Genomic DNA, 22,598 nt, shown 5'->3' with positions numbered 1-22,598 from the left:
ATTTCTTCTCCCTTCTGATTTGGAAGAGCTCAAGAGGAAAAAGAAACAACTAAAAAAAAAAAAACCCACACACCTTCTCCAGACCTTTGTTTTGATGTTTAGTACCACACTGCACACAAGTCCTCTTAGTGACTGGTTAAGAAGAGTAGCAAATTTATGCAAATTATCAAAACTTGTACAAACACCAGCAAATCCTCAAACCTGTGCAACTGCAAAGGGCTTGTGATCTGTCTTCACCTGCACTGCCTTGGTCAACAACCAAACCAAGAAGGAACAACAATCCCTCCCCCCACACAAACCCATTCTGCCCAAATATATTCGGACATCAAAACTGGCACAGACACCAGAAGTGTCACGCCAGGATTTCAAAACACAGCCCAGCACTTTTAAAGGTGTAAAACTTCAACAAAGCTTTCAAAAATAGCCCTTCTTAGGATGCACAAGAGGAGCAGTGCCCTGGAACAGCAGTTCAGGCACTGCAGATTTTTTCCCCATGCACAGTATATCAATTTTAAAACCCAAACTAAGAATTCGGCTCTTTTGAGTCACACACCATTATCAATTCACAAGGAAAGGGCACTACACAAAAAATTCATTCAGATTAGCAAACAAACTCAAACTTACTGAAATGACTGCTACTTTGAGAGTTATTTATGAGTAGCTGTACTGACAATTTCACTTTCACTTGGGGATGACAAAAAAAGAAAATACACGTACATGGGCAGTTATATTTCCTCAACTGCTGTTGAGGAAATTTTCGTTTTTTTCCTTGCCAGGAACCCCTCTGTGCATTTACTGTCAAGGTCCTGTGGAGCAGTATAGGATGGCCATAAACCCAACAATCTTTTAAGGGAAAAGCAGTATTTACCAGGGCCTGGAGCATGCCATTGACAATGACAGTGCCCTCCATGGTCTGGGAGGAGGATTTGGATAGCATGGAGAGCACCCAGTCCAGGAAATCTGCCATCCTGCTTTGCTTGACATCAGGGCGGACAATAAACCTGTCACAGAAAGAAAAAGAAAAACATTGAAGCCATTGACTTCATGACATCCAGTGAAAAATGATTTTTCCTCCTATCCAAACTGGTTGTAGTTCCTGGAAACAATTCTTCAATGCTTGTTTCCCCAAATCACTGAGGGTGGGAACACTCCAAACCATCCTGTGTTTAGCCCAGCAAGGCTCTGACCTGGAACTTTGTTTTCACTTCAAACCCAGCTAAAAACTTGGGTTCTAGAAATTTCTTATCTTAATTATAAAGCAACACAATTTTCAAAGCTTTAAAAAAATTATTTCCATTAGAATTAGTGAAAAGCTGAAACAAATAGGAGCATTCTGCACCTCCTTCACCAAAAACAGCCATTCTGCAAATGTGAAAATCAATGGTCATTTTGCACTGTCTGTCAGAAGTCAGGCCCAGAAAGAGCAAGCAGCAGGGCTACATTTGGGGTTCCACATATTTGAAAAGGTCAAGCACCTGTTATTTAACACACTAGATGGATGAAGAGATGTGTTTTTAGCCATCTTAGAAAAGGGAAAAGATGATTTTCATGGCTAAACTATCATAAACATACTCTCAGCCCTCCCCTGAGCAGCCAAGCTGCAGTCAGGGCATCACTTCAGTGTCCTGGCACCCACAAACCAGGTCCTGCTGCAGCAGCAACTCAGGCTACACTTGTTCTCAACTCACCCAGTGGAAACAAGGCACGTGGGGAGTTGTGCCCACCCAGCACAACTCACAGAATTCCAAGATGTGCCCCAGAGCCAGGACCTGGATCCTTCCTACACCTACAGATAAGTGGGGAACAGCCCCAAGAGCTCACTGAGGGAGTATTGAATATAATAAATACAGAAAACACCTCAGCAGTGAGCTGCTGGGATGGAGAGGCTTCCCAGGCAGTCCCTGTGGTGCTCAGCAGCAGAACAATGAGGATTTGGGGGGAGCTGCAGGAGGGCTGGTTTGGGTGGAAGGATGAGGCTGCCTTTGGCCCAAGGGCACACGTGAGAGAAGTGACCTGTGCAGTGGCTGAGCTGATTCCTGGACTCTTCCTCAGCCCCAAGGAGTTTAAATCTCTCTTTCCCAAAGGAAAGAGACTCCAGACTAAGACCAGGATAAGGATCAGCCTCATCTCCTCCTGCTGCAGCCACTCGCTGAGCAGCAGAAAGGAGAATTTATGAAATATATTCCAGCTCCTTTGCCCTGTGAGAAGCAGCTCACTTTGGAAAACTGGAAGTTTTGAATCCTGATCTTTCTAAACTTCACTTGAAATTCATCAACTCCTTGGAGCACAAAGCAGGGCCCAGACTTTCTCTTGCTCCCCAGGGACTTTCCCAGAGCCTGCTACAGAGTCAGACTCCTGTATCTTATCTGTCCATCTGTCCATCACCGTTGTGCTCTGCCCACCCAAGTAACAGTCCAGCTCCAGGGAGGTGGCACACAAACCTCCTGTCAGAATGATTATGCTCAGTGAGGCTTTGGGGATGTGAGAACAGGGAAAGGCCTTGCAGCCAGCCTTCCTAACTTCTTCAATCACCAGGCTGCTTTGAAAATGGTGTTTTTATGAAACTAAATAATTTTAAATCCACTATACAGCACCATTACAGCCTGGCACAGCTGGTACTGGAACCAGCCTAATGTATTCTATCCCCACATTTGTGCTGAACATTCACTCCTAATTAAAATTAATCAGCGCCCTCTGCTGAGCACAGGCTGCAGTGCAGAGCTGGGGCTTTTACTGCTTTAAAAAGGAAAAAAAACCCAAATCAGTCACAACCTGAGCTGACTTCCACCAGAATATCCAGATATGTGGACTGGAATAGATACTGAAACAAGAGATGTGTGTGTTCTATCCCTGCTTAATTTATTATTTTGTAATTTGTTGTTGTTGTTGTTGTTATTATTGTTCATTTATTATTTTGTAATTTTTTAAATTTATTTATTCCAAACAAACACTCTGCATCCAATTCAAGCAATATTAATATCCCACAGACAGCTGGCACCTTCCAGCCCTCCCAACCCTGTCATGTCAGATTAAGGAACAGCAGGAGGAGTGGGAGCCTTTCTGCCAAGATGCACAAAAGAGACTTACTTGGACACCAGCACAGCAGCTGCATCCCGAGCCTTGTCACTGACAACCAGGTAACACTGAGGGGAAAAGAAGCGTGACTGTAAAAGAATTCATAACTGATAGAAAACCAACTATGTAACAGCTCTGTGCATAATACTGAATACTTACCTGACAAATGTTATGATGATCACACACATTATTACATTATTATGGTTACAAACTTAGCTTAAAGATAGTAGAAAGTTATTTTTCCATTTAACAAACTGTATCTCAGGCAGAGTCTCCCTTTGTGTGCCTTTCAAAGCAGGTTTATTACTGAAGGTTCATTTGCTGAAGCCTTAACTCACAGACACACTGGGCTGTAAGCACCCTTAGTGCTGCAAGTGTCAAAAGCCTGAGCTGTTGGGGTACCTGGGTGGTTTATTTCTATCTCAGAGGCAAGACAAGTCAGCCACCTGGGCTGACACCCACTGGAACTTCATGTATTTGGTTAAAAATCTTCACACAGTCACAGCTTCCAAAGTTGCTTACTTTGATCAAACACTAATTTTCTACAGAAATCCTCAGATTTGGCTTTCAGAGAAGGTGTCTGGCACTTTCATGAGTTGAAAGCCTCTAACACATTCAAAGGCAGGGGGTCACCTCAGATAAAACAGTTTATTACATCAGGGCAAACAAGTTCCAGGCTCACCTGACTCTAAAGCAGCAAACAACAGATTGAAGATTCGGAACTATGAAAAAATTCTTTATGGATTAGACACAAAAATACAGGCTTAAATAATATGCAGCAAAGAATATCACTGAGGAGCACACAGACCATATTAATATTTATCACCCAGTGAATGACTGAGCCCAAGATGCCAGGTGTGGGAGCACTGCAGGGAGTGCTCTCCTCACCTTGGCCATGTCCAGGATGCGATCCATGGTTGGCTGCCGAGCCTGCCCCTCCAGGGAAACGAGGTTCCCATCGAAACGGGCCAGGTCAAAGGGGATCAGGCAGATCATGGACAGCCACAACAGCAGCATGTACCGAGTTTCCCACGTCTGCAAAGGAACAGAAAGAAATTTTAGCCCCAGACAAAGGAGAGGAATGATGAGGAGGATTTTATCAGAAGGCTAATTAATTATCATATTATACTATATTACATTACATTATATTACACTATATTATACTATACTATATTATATTACATTACACTATATTATGTAATATATTGTATTGTACTATACTATACTGTATTATTCTATACTGAACTATATTATATTATAATATATTATACTATATTATACTATACTATATTATACTATATTATATTATACTGTATTATATTATATTATACTATACTATATTATACTATACTGTATTATATTATACTGTATTATATTATATAATATCATACCATATCATATCATACTATATCATATCATACCATATTTCATTATATCATATTATATTATATTTCATCATATTATATGATATGATATTATAATTATATTTCATTATATTTCATATAATATTATATCGTACTATATTATATATGTATTATTATATTATTCTATACTACATTATATATTATTATATAATTCATTTATATATAATGTTATGTTATTCTATAGTGTATTAGATTACATATATGTATTATTGTTCTATACTATATTATATATATAATTATATACTATATTACATTATATTACATCTAAACTGAATCTTCTAAGCACTCAACTGCACTCTGCACAAAATTTCGTGACTGTCAGCAACACACACACACACACCTGGATTTAATTCATCAGTGAATTAAAACACACTAGAATTCAATTACTAATTTTCTTCAGGTAAACAGCCTTTTACAATGTATTTTACTTGTGAAAAACACAGGTTCAGCAAATGAGATAAGAAATTTTTTTTCTCTGAGGTTCAGAGAATGTGAAACCCAGAAACAATCTTGGGAAGAATTGTGCCTTGCTTTTCTCTGTGAAGAGAAATGTGGTGACAGGAATGGTAAAACAAAGGTTTTTTACTTCATTTTCTGCAACATAATTGCCAAGAGCACAAAGTACCCCCTGGCTCCAAGGAACTTCCAAAGCGGAGCAAGAGGAAACTCCCAATGTGGGTGCCCTGAAACTCCAGAGGAGACAGAGCTACAAGGGATCCCAAACAGCAAAACTGTAACAAAATTCATGGACCCTCCCCCCAGTCAGAAATCAAGGCAACCTTGTTTCCCTCCCAAAGGAAATCTGCACCTTCCCATTCTCCAGTCTTTCCCGCTCACAACTATAACAGAAGTATGTTTTTCTCCTTAATTTCTTATGTGTTGTTTTCATGGGTTTATTGAAACAACTTCTGAAGAAAGAGGGCAGTTTTTCAAGCTTTAGAGCTTACACCTACAGCAGCAAAGTGTCAGAATTGATGTTTATTAAAAAAATCTTTAACTTAAAGCAGCCATACAATTATTGATGATACAATTAACATGATTTTTGTTACTTATAATTGATAGTGATGTCTCTTAAAATTCATCTATCTTAAGCAGCTCTCAGGGGTTCTTTTTCCTTATTTAAAAATATAAGAATATAAACTACAGTATCATGCAGTCAGACTGGAGTATTTTTCAGTCACTCATTTTAGAGATTTAGTACCTTTCACTGCCCTTCTTCTAACTCTTGTTACAATCAATGTGCTCCTTACATGAGTGCTTAAAGATTCTACTTGCACCTCTACTGCCACTGCTTCTAAATCCTTGGAACAAATCCCATGAAAAAACACCAAAACCTCTCCTTGGGGAGGATATTTCTCCTATGACAAGATGATGGTTTTCACCCCAAATCCAGGTGTTAACACCACAAAGGGTCTGTCACTGCTTTATCTACTTTTTCCCAAAATTTTCCTTCAGCTTTTCCCACTGGAGACATAAAAGTTGAACAAAAAGTACAGCAAGTGCTCACCTCAGGGTCTCTTGGGTTCTGCTTTGCAAGCATGTCCAAAACAGGTTGCAGGTCCCTGACTTCATGAGGGAACAGTGGCAGGAAACGTTTGTAGCCTCTCACCTAAAGCAGAAAATTCCAGAATTCAGAATTTCAGAACCCATCCAGCACCAGCACACACTGAGGGGAAAGGAAAGACCCCTGGAGGAATTTCTTGATTAGGATCCTCATGTCATAAGGAGAGTAAGCCTGCAATCAGAGTCTTAAAGACCTTGTGATATTTGTGTTTTATTGTGATATATAACTTTGTGTTTTTACAAAGTTATTAAGAATTCTTGAGATGATACAGGGTGCCCAGGACCACATCCATGGGATGTCCAGGATCCCAGGGATGGAGACCCCACCACCTTTCTGAGCCACCTGTTCCAGGGCTCAGCCCTTACCGCCCAAAAATATTTTCTAAATTCCACATCCATCTAACTGTTCATCACACTTTACTTTTCAATGTTATAACTCATGTTTTATCACTCAGTATCTCCATGTCTGCAATTTCTTTTGCATTCAAACCTGGATTTTTACTAATCTGGATCATTAAATAAAATAAACTACCATGAAAATGGGAAACAAGAGAACTAATGTTTCACAGTACAGTTTAAAATATTTAATCACATTAACACTTATTTATTTTAGTATTTTTTAAAATAACAAAGAAAATATTCATAACTTACAAATTTCAGTTAAAGAACATTAAATTTAGGATTTTTTTACCTTTGTAATGATGTAGAGAAATTTAAAAGCCAGGTGAACTAGTGGGGGAGGAGATCCACTGTCCCATACTATCTCCAACAGGGAATTCATCATCCCCTCTAGTGAAAGGAGAGAAAAACCAGTGAGGTTACATTCATGTCACAGAGTTTGTTGTACTTCTGATAGAACAGAGTGAGACAATAATTATAAAATGGAAATATTATCAGCCACAGCAATCTTGCAATGCAAACTCAGATCTTCCAGAGTAACAGATTTTTAAGTATAGACACAAAAATTATTTAAGACTGACATTCCTACCTAAGTGGTGATCCAAAAGGTGAGGCTGCTCCTGGTACTTGTCCATTATACCTGAAAATGAAAAGATATCTGTAATAAACTACTCCAAGGCTCTTCCAGGTCTTAACTGTGCCATCAACCCACCCCCAGGAGTCTCCCCAGTTTCTCTGGACAAACTTCCCACAAGCAACACTTTGCAGTGAGGGTGCTCCTCACAATCCTCAGAGCCAGTTTCTTATTTAGAAATAGAATACAGGGAATTGTTCAGCAAAGAACAAAGAATCCTTAACAAATTTTAACCTCAACAAACAAACTGCAGCTCTTACCACTGTGCTCCTCAAAACTGTTCACATCCCTTACTCTGTTTTGCTACCAGTAACACACTGTCTCCTTTTGGATACTGACTCAAGAAAAGACAAATTGAAATTGAGTATTGGAAAAAAAAAAAACAAAAAAAAACAAAAAAAAAACCAAAAAAACCCAAAAAAAACCCAGCAACTTTCTGACACAAAAGCTTTCCAATTTAAACCCAGAATCAACAAAAAGCAGCTACAGAAATAAAAGCTGGATTCCCAAGAAGATCTTTGAGTGATCCAGTGTGGCACTGGAGATTGCCTGGCTCACTTTGGCTATTTGGTCAGGAAACAGCTTTTGAATTAGAAAACCAAAACCTCCTTAAGCTGCCCTTTTCTGTATTTGTTTCTCTCACAAACCACTTTGCTCTCTGTCCTTTTTCTCTGCTCGACACACCAACATTTACACTGAAGACATGACTCAAGGCCAATAGTGCTGCAGTTGACCAGTGGATGACACTGCACCACCACTTTCAGACACCAAAGCATCCACCAGCATCCTTGTGCAATTCCACTGGGACACCAAACAGCATCCAGAGGGAAATTTCAGCTCCTCATCATCCCTGACTTCCCACCTGAATTAATGCTGATACAAACAGCAGAACCAGTGCACACAAAAAGTGGAATTGAGGAGCAAATTCTTTTCCCAGGTCACAGACTGCTAAAGATAAAATAAAACCCCAAATATAAAAGCTGAAGAGAATGAACCTAAACCAGAAGCTCTAAAACTATCATTTCAAAAAAGATCTTCCTGTATTTTCCTACAAAATTGTAGTTGCAGATTAAAGTGTTTCTCAAACTTCTGTTTCTCATGGTTCATCACAAAATGAGCATTATGAGTTTTTCTGAATTCTTTGGAAACTTTCATTGAAACTCTCTGGAACAGGTGATCACTGCATTCCCTGCTCCCAGATAAAAGCTATTCCCTAAATGTCAGTGTTCTAACTCACACTGAGCCTCTTGGCAGGTTTGGGACCCTTTGTCCCAGAAGGATCAATGACACCTGAGCACACAAAATATTATAACCCAACACTGAACCACAACATCTTTTTAAGTATATTGAGCTTGTATTTACTGGGCAATGATACACAGGCAGAAAGCTCATAAATAGAATTTAAATGCAAAGAAACATGTGATGTGACAGAGAGGCATAGCAAGGTGATTTTTCCAGCAATGGTTTTTCCTGTCCCACTGACATCTGACATTTCCTCTGTGATGCTGAACAACCTCAGCAATGAGAGTTCCTTCTGTCTGAGCAGTCTCATGTCCATCATTCAGATGGAAGTCAGTTCAGCCAACCACAATAATGCTACTGAGAAACTTCTGCAGGCTCAGATCTCCAAATTTGGGGGGTTCTGCTTTATTGTTTGCCCATATCATTTCTTATTGTCAAAAACAAAGCTGCTGGGTCAATATTTTGACTGTGAGTTTTGCAATTTCTCCATCCTTCACAAAAATCCTTGCAAAATGCCACTCTGCTAAATTCAGTTTGCAAATACATAAAGCACTGAATGAACGTTTGCAAATCATCTTATCAAAATATTAACCTAACACACAGATGTGCCTTGAAACAGGCTGGTGACCCAGGACATTGCTACATGCACCTCACTGTGGCCCTTCCACATTCAGCTGAAGCCCAAGGACAGGAGAGCTTTCCTTAGGTGGCACAAAAGTCAAACCAAGTTACCTCCACTTGGAGAAACAAACATCATCTGTATGGGTGCAGCCACTCTTCACATTTCCCATGAAATGAAAAGGTAATTAGGAAATTGACACTTTAAAGCACAAAATGGGTGTGTTTCAATGAGCAACAGAGTTGCTTTATTTGACAGATATACAAACTTTCAACTAAATTATGGCCTGGATTTGAACAGGGAACTGAAGGCCCAGCAGGAGTTAGAATTGAGATTTCTGGAATCTAAGACCTAAGTTTTCATTTACAGTAGTTAAATGCCAGGTAATAAAAGAATATCTATATGGAAAACAAAATGAGCAAAAAACCACATCTGAATTACCTGTTGATAAAGTTCCAGCATTATCACTGACCCAAAAATTAGCGGTTTGGTCCCTTTTTAGTATTCAGCAATAACGAAATGAATCACACATAATGAAACGTTCGTGTCACGTAACATCAGGACCCCTCCCTTTGGCTGCCGCGCTTACCTATGAACCGTTCCACGGCCATTTCCCTCGTCACCAGCTCCGCGAACACCTCCCGCAGGTTCCCGATGAGCTCCGCGACCTCGCGGCTCTCGGTGAAGCTGTCCAGGATGTTCCTGGCGCTGATGGCAGCCGGCTCCTCGCCCTCCTCCGCCTCCCGCCCCGCTCCGTCCATGGCTGCCAGGGACAGAGGAAGGGTCGGTTCCGCCCCGCTCCGGGCGCGGCAGGGCCGGTCCCGCCGCCCCGCTCACCCCGCCCGGCCCCGCCATGCGCCCACCGCGCCCCTCCCGCGGCCCCGCCCGGCCCTACCGGCACCGCGGGGCTCCCGGAGCCGCCGGCCTCGCCCCTCCGGCCCGGCGCTGCGACCACCCGGGACAGGCGATAACCGGGGATGAGCGATAACCGGGACGAGCGATAACCGAGACAAGCGAACACGCGGGACAAGCACCGCTGCCGCCCCGGGCCCGCCCCGCGCCGCCGCCGCCGCCGCCCAGCTACGGGCCGCCAGGAGGGACCAAAGGCAGCGGCACCGCCTACGAGCGCCGGCCCGGCCCCTCCGCGGGGCGGGGGGAGATGAGGGGACACGCCCTGGGGACACACACTGGGGGTGGGGACACACACCCTGGGGACACCCACTGGATACAGCAACCCCTACTGGGGATAGGGACATCCAGCTAGGCGACACCCACCCGGGATGGTGACGCCCACTTTGGGGACACCCATCGGAGACAGGAACACCTACTGGGGATGGGGATGGGGACACCCACCCTAGGGACACCCTCCGAGGGCGGGGACATTCAACTTGGGGACACCCACCGGGGACGGTGACACCCATCATGGGGACACCCACCAGAGACGGGAACACCTACTGGGGATGGGGACACCCACCCTAGAGACACCCACTGGGGGTGGGGACAGTTTGGGAATACCCACTGGGGATGGTGAAACCCACCCTGGGGGCACCCATTGGATACACCAACCCCTACTGGGGATGGGGACATCCAGCTTGGGGACACACACCCGGGGGATGGATGGTGACACTCACCCTGGGGACACCCACCCTGGGGACAGGAATACCCACTAGACATGGGGACATCCAGCCAAGGGACACCCAGTGGAAACAAGACCTACTGAGGATGGAGACACTCACCAGGGGAATGGGGACACAACCCTAGGGACACCCACCAGGGATGGGAACATCTAGGTTGGAAATGGGGACATCAACCCTGGGGACACCAGCTATGGGGTCCTGGAGATGGGACAGGGATGGGGACACAGGCATGGGCACCCAAGCACTGGGTGAGGATGGAGATAGGGAGCCTCAGGTGAGGGAACAGGGATGGGGACCTGGGCACAGGGACCCCAGGGGCAAAGGACAAGGATGGGGACATCCATGAGGTCCATTCTTTACCCAGCCCACAGCAGACCCTGCACTGCATGGTGAATATCACAGCACACCATCCAAACCTCACACAGCTCTGGAAGCAACACTGGAACCCCACAGCCCCACTGATTCTACAGCAAATTCAAGGATGTCACAACAGGTCAGTTGCTCTTTCCTGCTATCCACCAGCTCCATCCACACCCAAATATTTTATTTCAGGCTCAAACTCATTCCATCAAATCACAGCCACAAACCAGATGTACATTGAACAGGGTTTCTGCAAGGCAAGTGTTTTATTTGAGAAGAAATTTAAGTTCACAAGTAGTTCCCAGTGCGATACAGGTTGGTTTGTTCATATCCATAAACACCAGTGCACTTTGATCAGACCCGGATCTTCCAGCCATCACTACAACCCCAAACTCCACTGTTCCACTTTTCCACTCTTTTAGTTCTGTTAAGTTTTATAACCAACCGTGACAGATTCCCCTGATTCAAAGGAAGCAAAAATTTTTCACTATTTGTATCATATTTACAGAGAGCAAAGTGCATTGTTTAAAACCAATTACAACATCAAATTTTAAACTTAATTAAATCTTTATAGCACAACCATTTAAAGTTAAGGAAAGTCTAAATACATCTGAGCAATTTTGAATATAATATTTTAGTATTAGTCATGCCAACCATCTGAAGTGTGAATACTCAGGTCATTCTTACCCAAATCTTCTAATTCATATTTATGGGACTTCACTTACTTTTGTTCTTCTTGCTACTTTCCCTAAAATCCCCCAGAGTCACTCATGTACCCTAGCTCAGATTGTGCACCAGTGTCTTTGCTGAACACTTTTCTCCCCAAATTCCCACTGCCTGTGTTTTCTGTAAAAATAAAGCAGTAAGGAACAATAAAACCCCTGACAAATCCATCAGATTTGACTTTTTGATATTCCTTCCATAACCCAGTGGTGGCACAACAGACCAGCTTTGCCCACTGCACTCATTTTCTAAAATTGAAAAGACATCAAGCACCAACCAACCCAGCAGCCACAGGTGCTTCCTCTCACCCAGCCACCTCCCTCCCACATTTTGCTGTGTTTTTACAAAATTATTTAAATATGTTACTATTGTAGTACAACACACAAATATCACACTAAAATTATGAAATCCTCTTATCAACTTTGAGTGGTAACAACCTACTTCTGACTGTACAGTTAATTACCGAGGAACTAAATATCCTTCTAGAAAATACCACTGGAATTTCAGTTCTTCTAGCAAGGGAAAAATGAATGTGAGTAAATTACATTAAATTAAAATAAATATTAGAAATATTATTAATTACATCTGTTTGCCAAATGCAGCCAAAGGGCCTTGTCTGCTCATTAAATTAAACAGAGAATGTTTTCAGATTCACAGAACCTGACTGAAATTTTGGATTAGGACATTTGACAGGGGGAAGGGAAGGGAAGGGAAGGGAAGGGAAGGGAAGGGAAGGGAAGGGAAGGGAAACAGAAGACCATGGAGAAAGGAGGGGGAACAGAAAGAAAACTAACCCAGAACTAACAAGGGCAGACACAAGAACTTGCTTCCAGCAGCACTGTCCCACAAGTGCAGCTCCACACACCAAACTGCAGCTGGAGCAGGGCTGGGAAGATGCTGCTGTGGGAGCACAGCACAGAGGTGAGAGAGCAGCAAGGGCAGGCTGGCTGTGCTGCTTTCCAGGCCACTGGAGCCTTGACAAACAGTGCAGCCCTTTCCTCCAGCAGGGAGGAATCTGTGCAGGGAAACCAGTGCCCAAGTTAAAGATTACACAATTGCTTTTAGTTAGTGAGGCTCAAAGTGCATTAAACCTTCCCCATATCAGGTGTTTTACCACCAATTCTGAGTTTGTGGTACTTGGGATGAGCAGGGGCTGCTCATTCCTAGGGGACTGTGTCAGAATTTCTCAGATTACCTGGTTACTTCAGAAGTTTCCTCATCATGTTTAGGGTAGAGCCCCTGTACCCTGTCCCAAAATGGTTCCAGTGGTTGATGTAATTAAAGAGCTGATACAACTTGTTCCGTTTCTCAAACCCTGGAGCTTTGGGTATTTTACTGTGATAGGCAGAGAAAAAAGAGCTGCTGAAGCCCCCAAACATGCCAGCAATGGCCAGCTCAAACTCTGAGTGGCCATAGAAGCAGGCAGGGTCAAATATGATCGGCCCAGAGTCGTCCTCAGCCACATTGCCTGCCCACAGGTCCCCATGCAGGAGAGCAGGAACAATTTCCACATCACAGAACATTTCAGGAATTTTTGGCTGAAAAAGCATAAACAGACATTAACAATTAGGAGTTTTGAAGAAAATAATAAATAAAATTAAGTACTGCAGCATGTTAGAGCCTGAGGTGGCCAAATGCTGCCTGTGTTCAGCCCTCATGGACACTGATGTCAACAAGAACAAGCCAGTGATAAACGTTCTGGATTGTTCTTGACAGAGCTCAGCAAAGCATTTAATTCACAGTCTGGTATCAGCACTTGGTACTGATGTATTGTTTCTAGACATGGATACTGTTGGCTGTCATGAGAAATAAAAAATAAATTCATTTAAACTAAAAAGTTTCAATGGCAAAAAGAACTGCAGTAAGCATCTGGACCAATGGACAGAAGAGAGGGGGAACATCCCTGGTGCTCCCTGAGTGCTGCATGGAACACGGCCTGAACCAGCCTCAGCCTGGGCCAGGTAAAATACAAATCTGTCCAGGCAGCAGAATTTCAACCACCTCGTAACACCAAGCTCTTAGGATTTACCATACACTTATTATTACTAGCTGTATTCTCAGATATAAATGTTAATGCTGAATTGCAGGGTTTTTTCCACTATCTACAAAATTAAAAGAGTAACAGGAACTCCATTCAGCTGACAGTGTTGCTGGACCCTCTGTGAAGCTCATCCAGACCCTGCTCTTCATTCCAAGCTGGGTAAATCCCTTAAAAAAACACCTTTACAATCCCACTGATACACATTTTCTGACATTCTAGGAAACAGATTTAAAACATGGTTCATACTTTCAGCTGTGACCAGAGCTCTCTGGCTTCTCTGTCTCCATAATCCTTTTCAATCAAATCCAGCTGAGCCTGGAGCCGGTGGCGGATAAAGAAGGATGGCCAGTCACTCTGCCACTCATTCACCTGCAAACACAGCACAGCTTGGTCACACACAATTATTTTAACACACAATTATTTTAACACACATTCACTCAGTGTCAATAAGAGAGATCCAGTTAAAGCATTCAGAGCTGACACAATGGCCTGGACAATGTCAGTGTGACCAATGCACAGCAACATCAGATGTTTTGTTTTGGGACTGCTGCTCCCAACCACACTTTGGTGGGGCTCTCTTTAATGTAAGTTGAGATTCTGGCTGTTTTCATTCATTCTCATTTTTAAATGTATTTTAGAGGGAGAGTTTCTAGTGAGATCATTTCAGTCGTTCAATATCCTGTTTCAAATCTTTCTGGAAATGTAGAAGAATTAATTTATTTTTACTGGGTAATACATTTTAATTTGATGAAAAGCTGTACTTAGCAAAGAGTTTGAGATACTGAAGGTTCATTCAGTTGTAGAATGAAATCCTGAGAGGTGCAGAGCCAAAAAATGGTGCAATTATCTCCAAGAGCCCTTTTCTCTCCAAGAGCCTTTTCCAATGTCTCATGAGCTGTTACATGTTGAGGCTCTCCAAGATCCATGTAGTAGGGGTTAATAAAACCAAGATATGTATATGAAGGGACTTTTTTTAAATATCACCAAGCTAAAGAACCACAGCTTCATTCCAAATCCTCACTACACCCACCGTGCCTGCTGGCCACAGACAGCACCAGGGAGCAGGGATGGAACAGGGAAAGCAAACTTTGGTCAGAAAGCTGCAGACAAAAGGAGCAAGCTCAGCTCTGAGGAGTTTCCAGACCTCTCCAAGTGCCTTTCCCAGCTGTGGAACAGACCATACCTGTGGGATGTAACCACAGCAAGTGGCTGTGTGGAATCCAAACTTATCCACAAACTGGGCCTCAGAGTGACCAGCTCCTTTTCCTACAGAACAAAAGACATATTAGGGGATTTGAGATATTTACATGGTAAAGTTTGCAAACACAGAACTTCAGGCAGGAAAAAAAACTTTAAGCAATGAATTACACTTGTTTCATGGTCACTATCCTTTCTAAAGCTGGAAAGAAATCTTTTGGACTTGAAGATGCTGGAAATGGAGACATAGTGAGTCACAGACAGTGAGTTTGCTTTGGATGAAGGAGTTGGATATTCAGGAAATACAGAATCACAATCTGCTCTTCTGGCACTTGGACATGCTGCCATTAAATGTAGCTTGGGTTTGATTCACAGATTATTTGGGACCTGCCAGTAATTTGACATTCACTCCAAAATAATGGATTATGATTTGTCCACCACTAAGAGTCAGACCCAGCCCACTCTGAAGTCATGGGAACAACACAGATACAGACTGGCACTTCAGATTTTAACAGCACCAACTCAAAAAATAATTCTTTATGTAACCGATTTTTCTTTTCATTCATGCTTTAATTCACTTTGAGGAGCAGCAATTTTTGAATATTTTGCTACTTATTTGAGTTCAAAAATGTCATCCCCAACATCTTTAAAGGGGAACTTAATTCTGCATTTCCCAAAGGACAATAATCTGTAATCAGCTGATCATCTAAACCAACAGCAAGCAAAGGAAGGGATTTCTGTAAGCTCAAGAACATTTTAAGAGAGTGCATGACAGTGAAGAAGAGTCCAAATTGTCAGTTTGACTTGGGAAAGTTGAAAGCAATGCTGCACCACAGCCAAAGGAATTGGTTCCTTTTTGGTTTAGTACATTACATGAATGCTTTACCAATTGTGCTTCCCTCAGCCCTCAGCTTCTCTCCAAGCTTCTGGTTATGAAGATGAAGCTCTGCTATCTGCTCTCCCAGCTTTGAAGAGTATCTGTAGGATGGAATAAACCAAAATGAAGCTGAAACAAGTGAACAAATATTATACAGAAAAAAACCCCTCAATTAAATACGACCAAGGCTATTTTTGGCAAACAGAGAACCATAATCAATTTCACAAGCACCTAACAGGGAGCAAATGACTTGACAACAGCTCTGAAGACACAGATAATACAACAAACACACTAAATGCTCTTGCAAGAAAGGTAAAGAGAACACGAGGTTGTATAAACAGGAGCAGAAAGGGAGGAGGACGGTGTGCTCCTCCTTATCAGCCCCACTATTAGCAGAGAACAGAACATGGTATCTCCTGTTGGCTTTACCTTTCCAAGTCAGCTGAACAGCAGCTGAAAGGTAAGTCTGAAAAGAAGCCATAGGCAGGGATTGAATCTAGTTTAGTTTTTAGACAACTAAAAACCAGTTAAATATTCCACAGGTATCTTAACAGGAGTTTCAAGGACAGAAACTAATTTCTTCTCAATTCCCAGAATGGGGGGAAAATGATGGATTTAAAATTGCAACCAGAAGGACTAAGGTTAGACATTGGAAAATCCTTTCTAGGAACAGGGGGGTGGATTAGAATAAACTGTTTGTGGAGGCTGTGGAATTGTCATTATTGTCCCAAATAAAATAGATGGGTGGGACAAGCAGCTGCCAGAGGAGCCATAGGAATGACACTGCTCCCAGATGGAGGCCTGGAACACAGCAGTGCTCCTGAAAATCTGTTTTCAGCAACACAGGACGCCTGAATTCCACGTTCAGGCTGGCTGACAGATGAAATGCAGATTCATGTTATCTTAACTTAATCATGGCTTAAATCATACTGGAAGATTCTACAGAGAGAAGCAGAAGTAAGAACTAAGTAGCCTGTAAGGTTAAAGAAACCTGTTGGGCTGGGAAAAGAAAAATCTCAGTGAGAGAACAATGAGCCAAACTCAGCTGTGATTAAATTCATCTCAGCACACGTGGAGCAGCACACAAATGAGCTGTGACAGCATTTCTAGTGCAGGAAAAGCAAAATATGGACAAGGAGTGTGTACATACATGTACAGATACATACACACACACAGATATATACATATATATTTTTAATATGTACCCAGAGAAACACAGATCTCAACAGAGAGAAGCTCTGTCTCACAGACTAAAGCAACTCTGCTCATGAAGTTTCCTGGCTGACTGTAAAACATTAAAATAATGTGTCCCAAAACACAGTAAAGAGCTGCATGGACATACTTGTTGAGGTGCTTCATCTTTAGGTACTCCATGGCAAACATGGCTCCTCCTCCAGGCAGGTCAATCACTTTGATGGGCTGAGGCACTCTCACAATGTTGGTTTTCTGAATGGCTTCCAAACTTGCCATTTCCCCTTCAAACATTTTTCTAGCCTGTCAAGGAATAAGAATATCCTTGGGCTAAACTATGGATGTCTACAATGAGTACTTTAGAAAAAACAGAGTTTTGACAAAGTGGCAAGGAGTTAATTCCTCCTGGTAAAAGGAGAGAGCTGCAGCAAGGCTTCATTCCACATAGGAAGACTTAAGGGCCTTAACTCTTAATTCTTCTTCTTTTTCCTAAATTCATCCCAGGGTTGTAGGATATGTCACATTTCACCCTGATTTCCAGCTGCTTATGAAGATCCCAAACTACCTGGATGCAACAGCACCTCTGAGGATAATGTGGCCACAGCTAAATGAGGTAACATTGAGCCCTTAAATTGGTTCTTCTTTCCCCACAGGCCACGGGATGGAGATGACAGCACAAATACTCAGCATGTGCTCTGCATTTTTGTAGCAAAGGTGCTGTTTTTCACAGCAGTTTAGCATGATTTTGATATGATAAAGCAAATTTCTGATGCACTGTGGTGTTAGGAAAAGCAATTGAGTATTCATTTAGTAGTAGAGAAGTCAAGAGTTTGGCTTGAGAAGCTGCAAGAGTTTTACTTTTAGAAATGTCAAAAGCAATGGGGACGTTTGAAATTTCTGTAGCTTTAAAGATAATAGCAAGTTTTAGCACTGGCCCCTGTTTGTGCCCTCCCATTATCAATCCTCCCAACTGGAACATGAAAAGGAATGCAGTGAATGCAAAGTCAGCTCTGGGCTTTTCCAAACTCCAAGTACCACAGTAAGAGCTTTGTGCTTGGCCTCCTTTTTACAGGAATTACAGCTCATTCCTGCTGTTGAGGGTTATCAGATTGCATTACACTGCATTTCACACCAACCAAACCTGCTCCATTCATTCTGGATATAAAATAGACACAGCTTTAAAAAGAAAACTCAGAACTGCAATAATTATGTATTATTAACGATCAGCTGCTTTTAAAATAAAAAGCTATCTCTATGCAATCATAGAGCTATCTCTATGCAATCATAAGATCTGCTGGCATTGACCTGAGGTTTGTGGTTGATTTTCACAAATACCCGTCCTCTGTCTGTCTCATACGTTTGGCCTTGGCTGATGCATCCTCCCCCAGAGCTCCCCAGTGCCTTCAGCAGGTTGGTGTTCAGTTCTGCCTTCAGGATCTTCTCCATGGTCATTTCCAGGCTGCTGCAGCCGCTCCTCTGCTAAACCTGCTGCGAAACAGGATTAAAGGTCTGGGTCCTTCAGCCACTGTCACTCTGCGATGAGGTAGGAAGGGCCACCCACCACAGGAAAAAAAATTTAAAGAGCACAGCTATAAAAATAGCTCAGCCAGAGACAATGTTTCAAAATGCTTTGCTTTTATAGCTACACATGAAAAATAATTTTTTTTATAAATATTTGCTACAATAAACTGGAGAGGTTAATTCTAGGAGAGGTGGGTCCTGGGGCCTCTCGGCGGTGCTGGAGCTGCTGGTATTTGTAGTTTGGAGCCGCTCTAAAGCTCGGGATCGCCTGCGGAAGAGCGGTTTTAGGCCGATCCGCTAGAGGGAAGCTGAAGGCAGCCCCAGGAATGGCCACAGGCGCTGTAACGGGGGCATTTGGTGTGAAATCCGAAGGGATGTGATTAAATCCGCTAATCGGCCGGGTGGGGTGCGGGGAGGAGGATGAGCCAGGCGGGGATCCCTGCGGAAATTCCTGCGGTGCGGGACAGGGCCGTGAGGACGGGGAGATCCCGGCCGGGCTACGGGACGGGACCTGCGGGCACAGCCCGGCTGAGCGGCACCCCCGGGGCCCGGCGTGAGGGGGGCTGCGCCCGGTGTGCAGGGGGGCTGGTTCCTACAGTGATGGAGGGCTCCCGGTGTGAGAGGAGGCTGCTCCCGGTGTGCAGGGGACTGGTTCCTACAGTGATGGAGGGCTCCCGGCGTGAGGGGAGGCTGCTCCCGGTGTAAGGGGGGCTTTTTCCTACAGTGATGGAGGGCTCCCGGTGTGAGGGGAGGCTGCTCCCGCTGTGAGGGAACAGTTCCTGCAGTGATGGAGGGCTGCTCCTGCTATGAGGGGAGGCTGTTCTCGGTGTGAGGGGAGCTTGTTCCTGCAGTGATGGAGGGCTCCCGGTGTGAGGGGCAGCTCTTCCCGCTGTGAGGGAACAGTTCCTGCAGTCATGGAGGGCTGCTCCCGCTATGAGGGGAGGCTGTTCTCGGTGTGAGAGGAGCTTGTTCCTGCAGTGATGGAAAGCTGTTCCCGGTGTGAAGAGTGGCTGCTCCTGCAGTGAGGGGCGGCCACTCCCGTGTAAGGGGGGCTGTTCCCGATGTTATGGGAACAGGTGCTCCCGGTGTGATGGGCAGCTGTTAATGGTGTTATGAGGGGCTGTTCCCGGTGTGAGGGGATGCTGCTCCCGGTGTTATGAGGGGCTGTTCCCAGTGTTATGAAGGCCTTTTCCCGCTGTGAGGGGCCAGTTCCCGGTGTGACGGGAGTCTGACACTGTTCCCCTCCCAGCACAAGTGCCTCGTGGCCCTCCAGACTCGAACACTCGGGTTCCCGTTTAATGCAGCGCACACTCCATTCAAGTACCACACTGACAAAAATTAGAACGTGAAGTCTTATTTTAGAGCTTGCTTACCACAGAAATTATGTTTTGGGATGAATGACACATCCAATGCCACCAAAAGGACATGACATTCTGCTACTGGATTTTCATATTGCATTTTAGTTTGTGATGTGCACAACACCATTGGTTTCACTATTTTGTGTGGTTTTATACAGGGAATAAATACCATTAGATTCAACTCTTAATTCCATGAACTCTGTGAATTACTAATAAAAGTAAAAGAAAATCCTGTAATTTTTTCAAACTATTAAAAATATAAAAATGACTTATGGGTCTGCATATTCAGGCAGAGGTACTTAAAATGCATTAAACACAATGAATATATATTAAACACAATTAAAATGTGTTCAGTACAATAAAATGTATTAAATATACTTAACAATGTATTTATGATTGTTAAATTGTACCAGTAGTGTGATAAATTCTGTAGTGCTACAATTGTGCGTTTGGATTCCTTGTGAAGTTCCCTCAGTAACTTTTAAGGACAAACTTCACTAAGCTAAAAATGGATCTATAATTATTATGCACATGCACAACAAGGTTTAGTGTATGTAATTAATTTGATAAATGGTTTTGTATGTTTTTTAATACTTTGGGGGATTAATTTGTGGGCTAAATACTTTCCTGTAAGAATAAATTTCATTTCATACCACTCTATGAGAAAGTTCTAGGACAAAAATGCCACAGACACTGTGGTAGAAGAAACACGACTTGAAGAACACTATTTCAAAAATAAATAAATTGAGTGTTCCTGGAAAATAAATAATTTCTTCTGATTTTTTAGAAATGGTTTCTTTAACTGGGGAAGGTTGGCCTTATCTTTCTTTAGAAGAATTTGAAGAACAACATACCTGAATTAGATACCAGGAATGTGAACTCAGCCTTTAAGTGTCATATGAGGCTTCTGATACAACATCTATCTACAAAATTGTTACCTGAAGTGTGGAAGATAACTCAAGCCAAGTCTTTCATGTGTGAAGGGATTGTGTGACTCCTCCTCCTCCTCAGTAATAACAATCCTTTGGTGCAGCTTCATCGCAGTTTCATATCAGCGTCCCCACTGTGTTGTCTGTGATGTCCCTCCTGGATCAGCACTGGGAGTGTAAAAATTCTGGCCAGGAAAGTGCCAGAGTAGTGCCGGCCCTGGAGCAATCAGTGCATGAGTTTAAAGAAAAGTGCCATCAGAAGAAGTCTGCTCTCAGGGAAAGCCCAGCCCGCAAACCCCGTGCGGTGGAAGGAATTCCCGTGGGCTCTGTCCCCGGGTACGAGCAGGCTCCGCCCTCCGGGCTGGGTGTGCCGAGGAGCTCCGGGAAATGCTGCGATGGAGCTGTCGGGGTGTTCGGACTGCAGCTCCCGGCAGCTCCGCGGGGTTAAACTGGATGGGAGACACCCAGACTTTAATATCTGCCCGCCCTGTCCGGGTGTAGCATGGGCGGCTCTGTGCCATGCACACAGCTACGTTGGTTCATTTCTTCCAAATTATACCCTTGGCCTCCTCAGTGAGCAGCCTGGTCCCTTTGTGTGATACGCAGGAGGAATGCCTGGCTGGAGGGAGCATTTCCGCGGATGTGTGTCCGTCCCTAAGGCCAGAGTCTGTTCCTCCTGCCAGCCACGATAAACACAAGGTAAGGACAGGCTAGAGCAGCACTCCTGGCTCCCGCAGCAATCCCACACGGATCAAGTAAAGCCTGGGGCCCTAGTTGGGCAGGAGAAGCTTTAAAAAAAAAAAGCAAAGGGTTTGTTATTTCACATTACCCAGTCTCTTGGCTGCCTGAAGAAACAAAATCTCATAAAGATGCAATGTGATTATTCTATTTTATATGTATATATGAGTACCCAAAGAATACCGTAGCGGCTGGTCCGTGCAGAGCTCCGGGGCTGCACCGAAAAGCTGCGGTCACCTCCCAGCAGAGCTGCTCACAAACCCGAGACGCGACAGCAGCGGGAGGCACAGAGCGAGCACGGAAAAGGAGGTGAAGGAACAGGAGGGATGGGGAACAGCTGCTGCTGCTGTGGGCACACACAGCCTGGGCTCCAGCTCACCACACAGGCTCGGAATAACCCGCCTGGGAAGGGCCCATCATCTTGCTCGAAGTAAAATCACTATTTAAGTCCAGTTAGGGTGCTCAGGACCTTGGGTCCCGAGAACTTCCACGTTTTCAAGACGTATCAGTGGTGTTGGTGGTAGGGTTTGGGGGTTGCTTTGGTTTTGTCAAATCAGTAAATCCCTATTTTAGCGCGTTCCAACCGCAGCTCCTGCGTTTTCACTTAGTGTGATGTGAAAACTTGTACCAGACAGTCCTTTGGAGGTGGGAGGGGCCCGGGCCACCCATCCTGCCCTCCGGTACGGCGGTCAATCCTGGTTCACCCCGGTCGGTCCGGGCAGTCAGTCTCGGCCACTCCCGGCGCTCAGTCCCGGTCAGTCCCGATCGGTCTCAGTCACTCCCGGCGCTCAGTCCCGGTCCATTCCCGGCGCTCCCGCCGCCATTCCCGCGACGCTCGATTACTCGGCGCTCCTCCCGCCGGCGGGTGGATGTGCTCTGCGCTCGGCAGCGGTGCCGGGCAGGCGGAAGCAGCCGCCGGCCTGTCCGCCTCGGCCCGGCGGGACTCGGCCGGACTCGGCTCCGCTCAGCCCGGCTCGGGCGGGTTCGGCTCGGCTCGGCCCGGCCGGGCTCGGTCCGGCTCGGCTCCGGCGGGCTCGCTGGACTGGGCCCGACTCGGGCGGGCGTAACTC

General features: G+C 44.3%; 2 protein-coding genes across 2 annotated transcripts in view; both read right to left on the bottom strand.

Annotated features, from left to right (window-relative positions):
• The window catches only part of TBCD (tubulin folding cofactor D), a 120,988-nt gene extending 111,041 nt beyond the window's left edge, over window positions 1-9,947 (bottom strand). Inside the window, exons 1-8 of the mRNA XM_054278608.1 lie at window positions 9,852-9,947; window positions 9,546-9,719; window positions 7,051-7,101; window positions 6,754-6,851; window positions 6,007-6,108; window positions 3,964-4,110; window positions 3,088-3,143; window positions 869-1,001 (exon numbers count right to left, since the gene is read on the bottom strand). Coding sequence (XP_054134583.1) covers window positions 869-1,001; window positions 3,088-3,143; window positions 3,964-4,110; window positions 6,007-6,108; window positions 6,754-6,851; window positions 7,051-7,101; window positions 9,546-9,717 — 759 coding nt within the window. The 5' untranslated portion in view covers window positions 9,718-9,719; window positions 9,852-9,947. The remainder of the gene's footprint in view (window positions 1-868; window positions 1,002-3,087; window positions 3,144-3,963; window positions 4,111-6,006; window positions 6,109-6,753; window positions 6,852-7,050; window positions 7,102-9,545; window positions 9,720-9,851) is intronic.
• A 2,631-nt stretch (window positions 9,948-12,578) lies between these two features.
• FN3K (fructosamine 3 kinase) lies at window positions 12,579-18,546 on the bottom strand. The gene is made up of 6 exons (XM_054278720.1): window positions 18,288-18,546; window positions 17,134-17,285; window positions 15,801-15,892; window positions 14,901-14,983; window positions 13,964-14,086; window positions 12,579-13,214 (listed from the first exon to the last, which is right to left on the bottom strand). Exons 1-6 carry the CDS (start codon window positions 18,432-18,434, stop codon window positions 12,876-12,878), a joined length of 936 nt encoding a protein of 311 aa, XP_054134695.1. The 5' UTR covers window positions 18,435-18,546; the 3' UTR covers window positions 12,579-12,875.
• Between the last annotated feature and the right edge of the window lie 4,052 nt (window positions 18,547-22,598).

Source organism: Melozone crissalis, unplaced genomic scaffold (genome assembly GCF_028551555.1).
Source record: "Melozone crissalis strain CALT ecotype California unplaced genomic scaffold, PUWL_Pcris_2 ptg000026l_1, whole genome shotgun sequence".
In the NCBI taxonomy this organism is placed as follows: domain Eukaryota; kingdom Metazoa; phylum Chordata; class Aves; order Passeriformes; family Passerellidae; genus Melozone; species Melozone crissalis.
This window is presented reverse-complemented; position numbering and strand designations above follow the sequence as displayed.

What these genes read in the sequence shown, in the direction of transcription:
- FN3K (XM_054278720.1), bottom strand. Translation starts at nt 18,434, where the DNA reads ATGACCATGGAGAAGATCCTGAAGGCAGAACTGAACACCAACCTGCTG. An exon ending in AAGATGAAGCACCTCAACAA is followed by an intron (nt 15,893 to 17,133) that starts GTATGTCCATGC and finishes TCCATCCTACAG; the next exon opens with ATACTCTTCAAAGCTGGGAG. An exon ending in AGCTCTGGTCACAGCTGAAA is followed by an intron (nt 13,215 to 13,963) that starts GTATGAACCATG and finishes ATGCTTTTTCAG; the next exon opens with CCAAAAATTCCTGAAATGTT.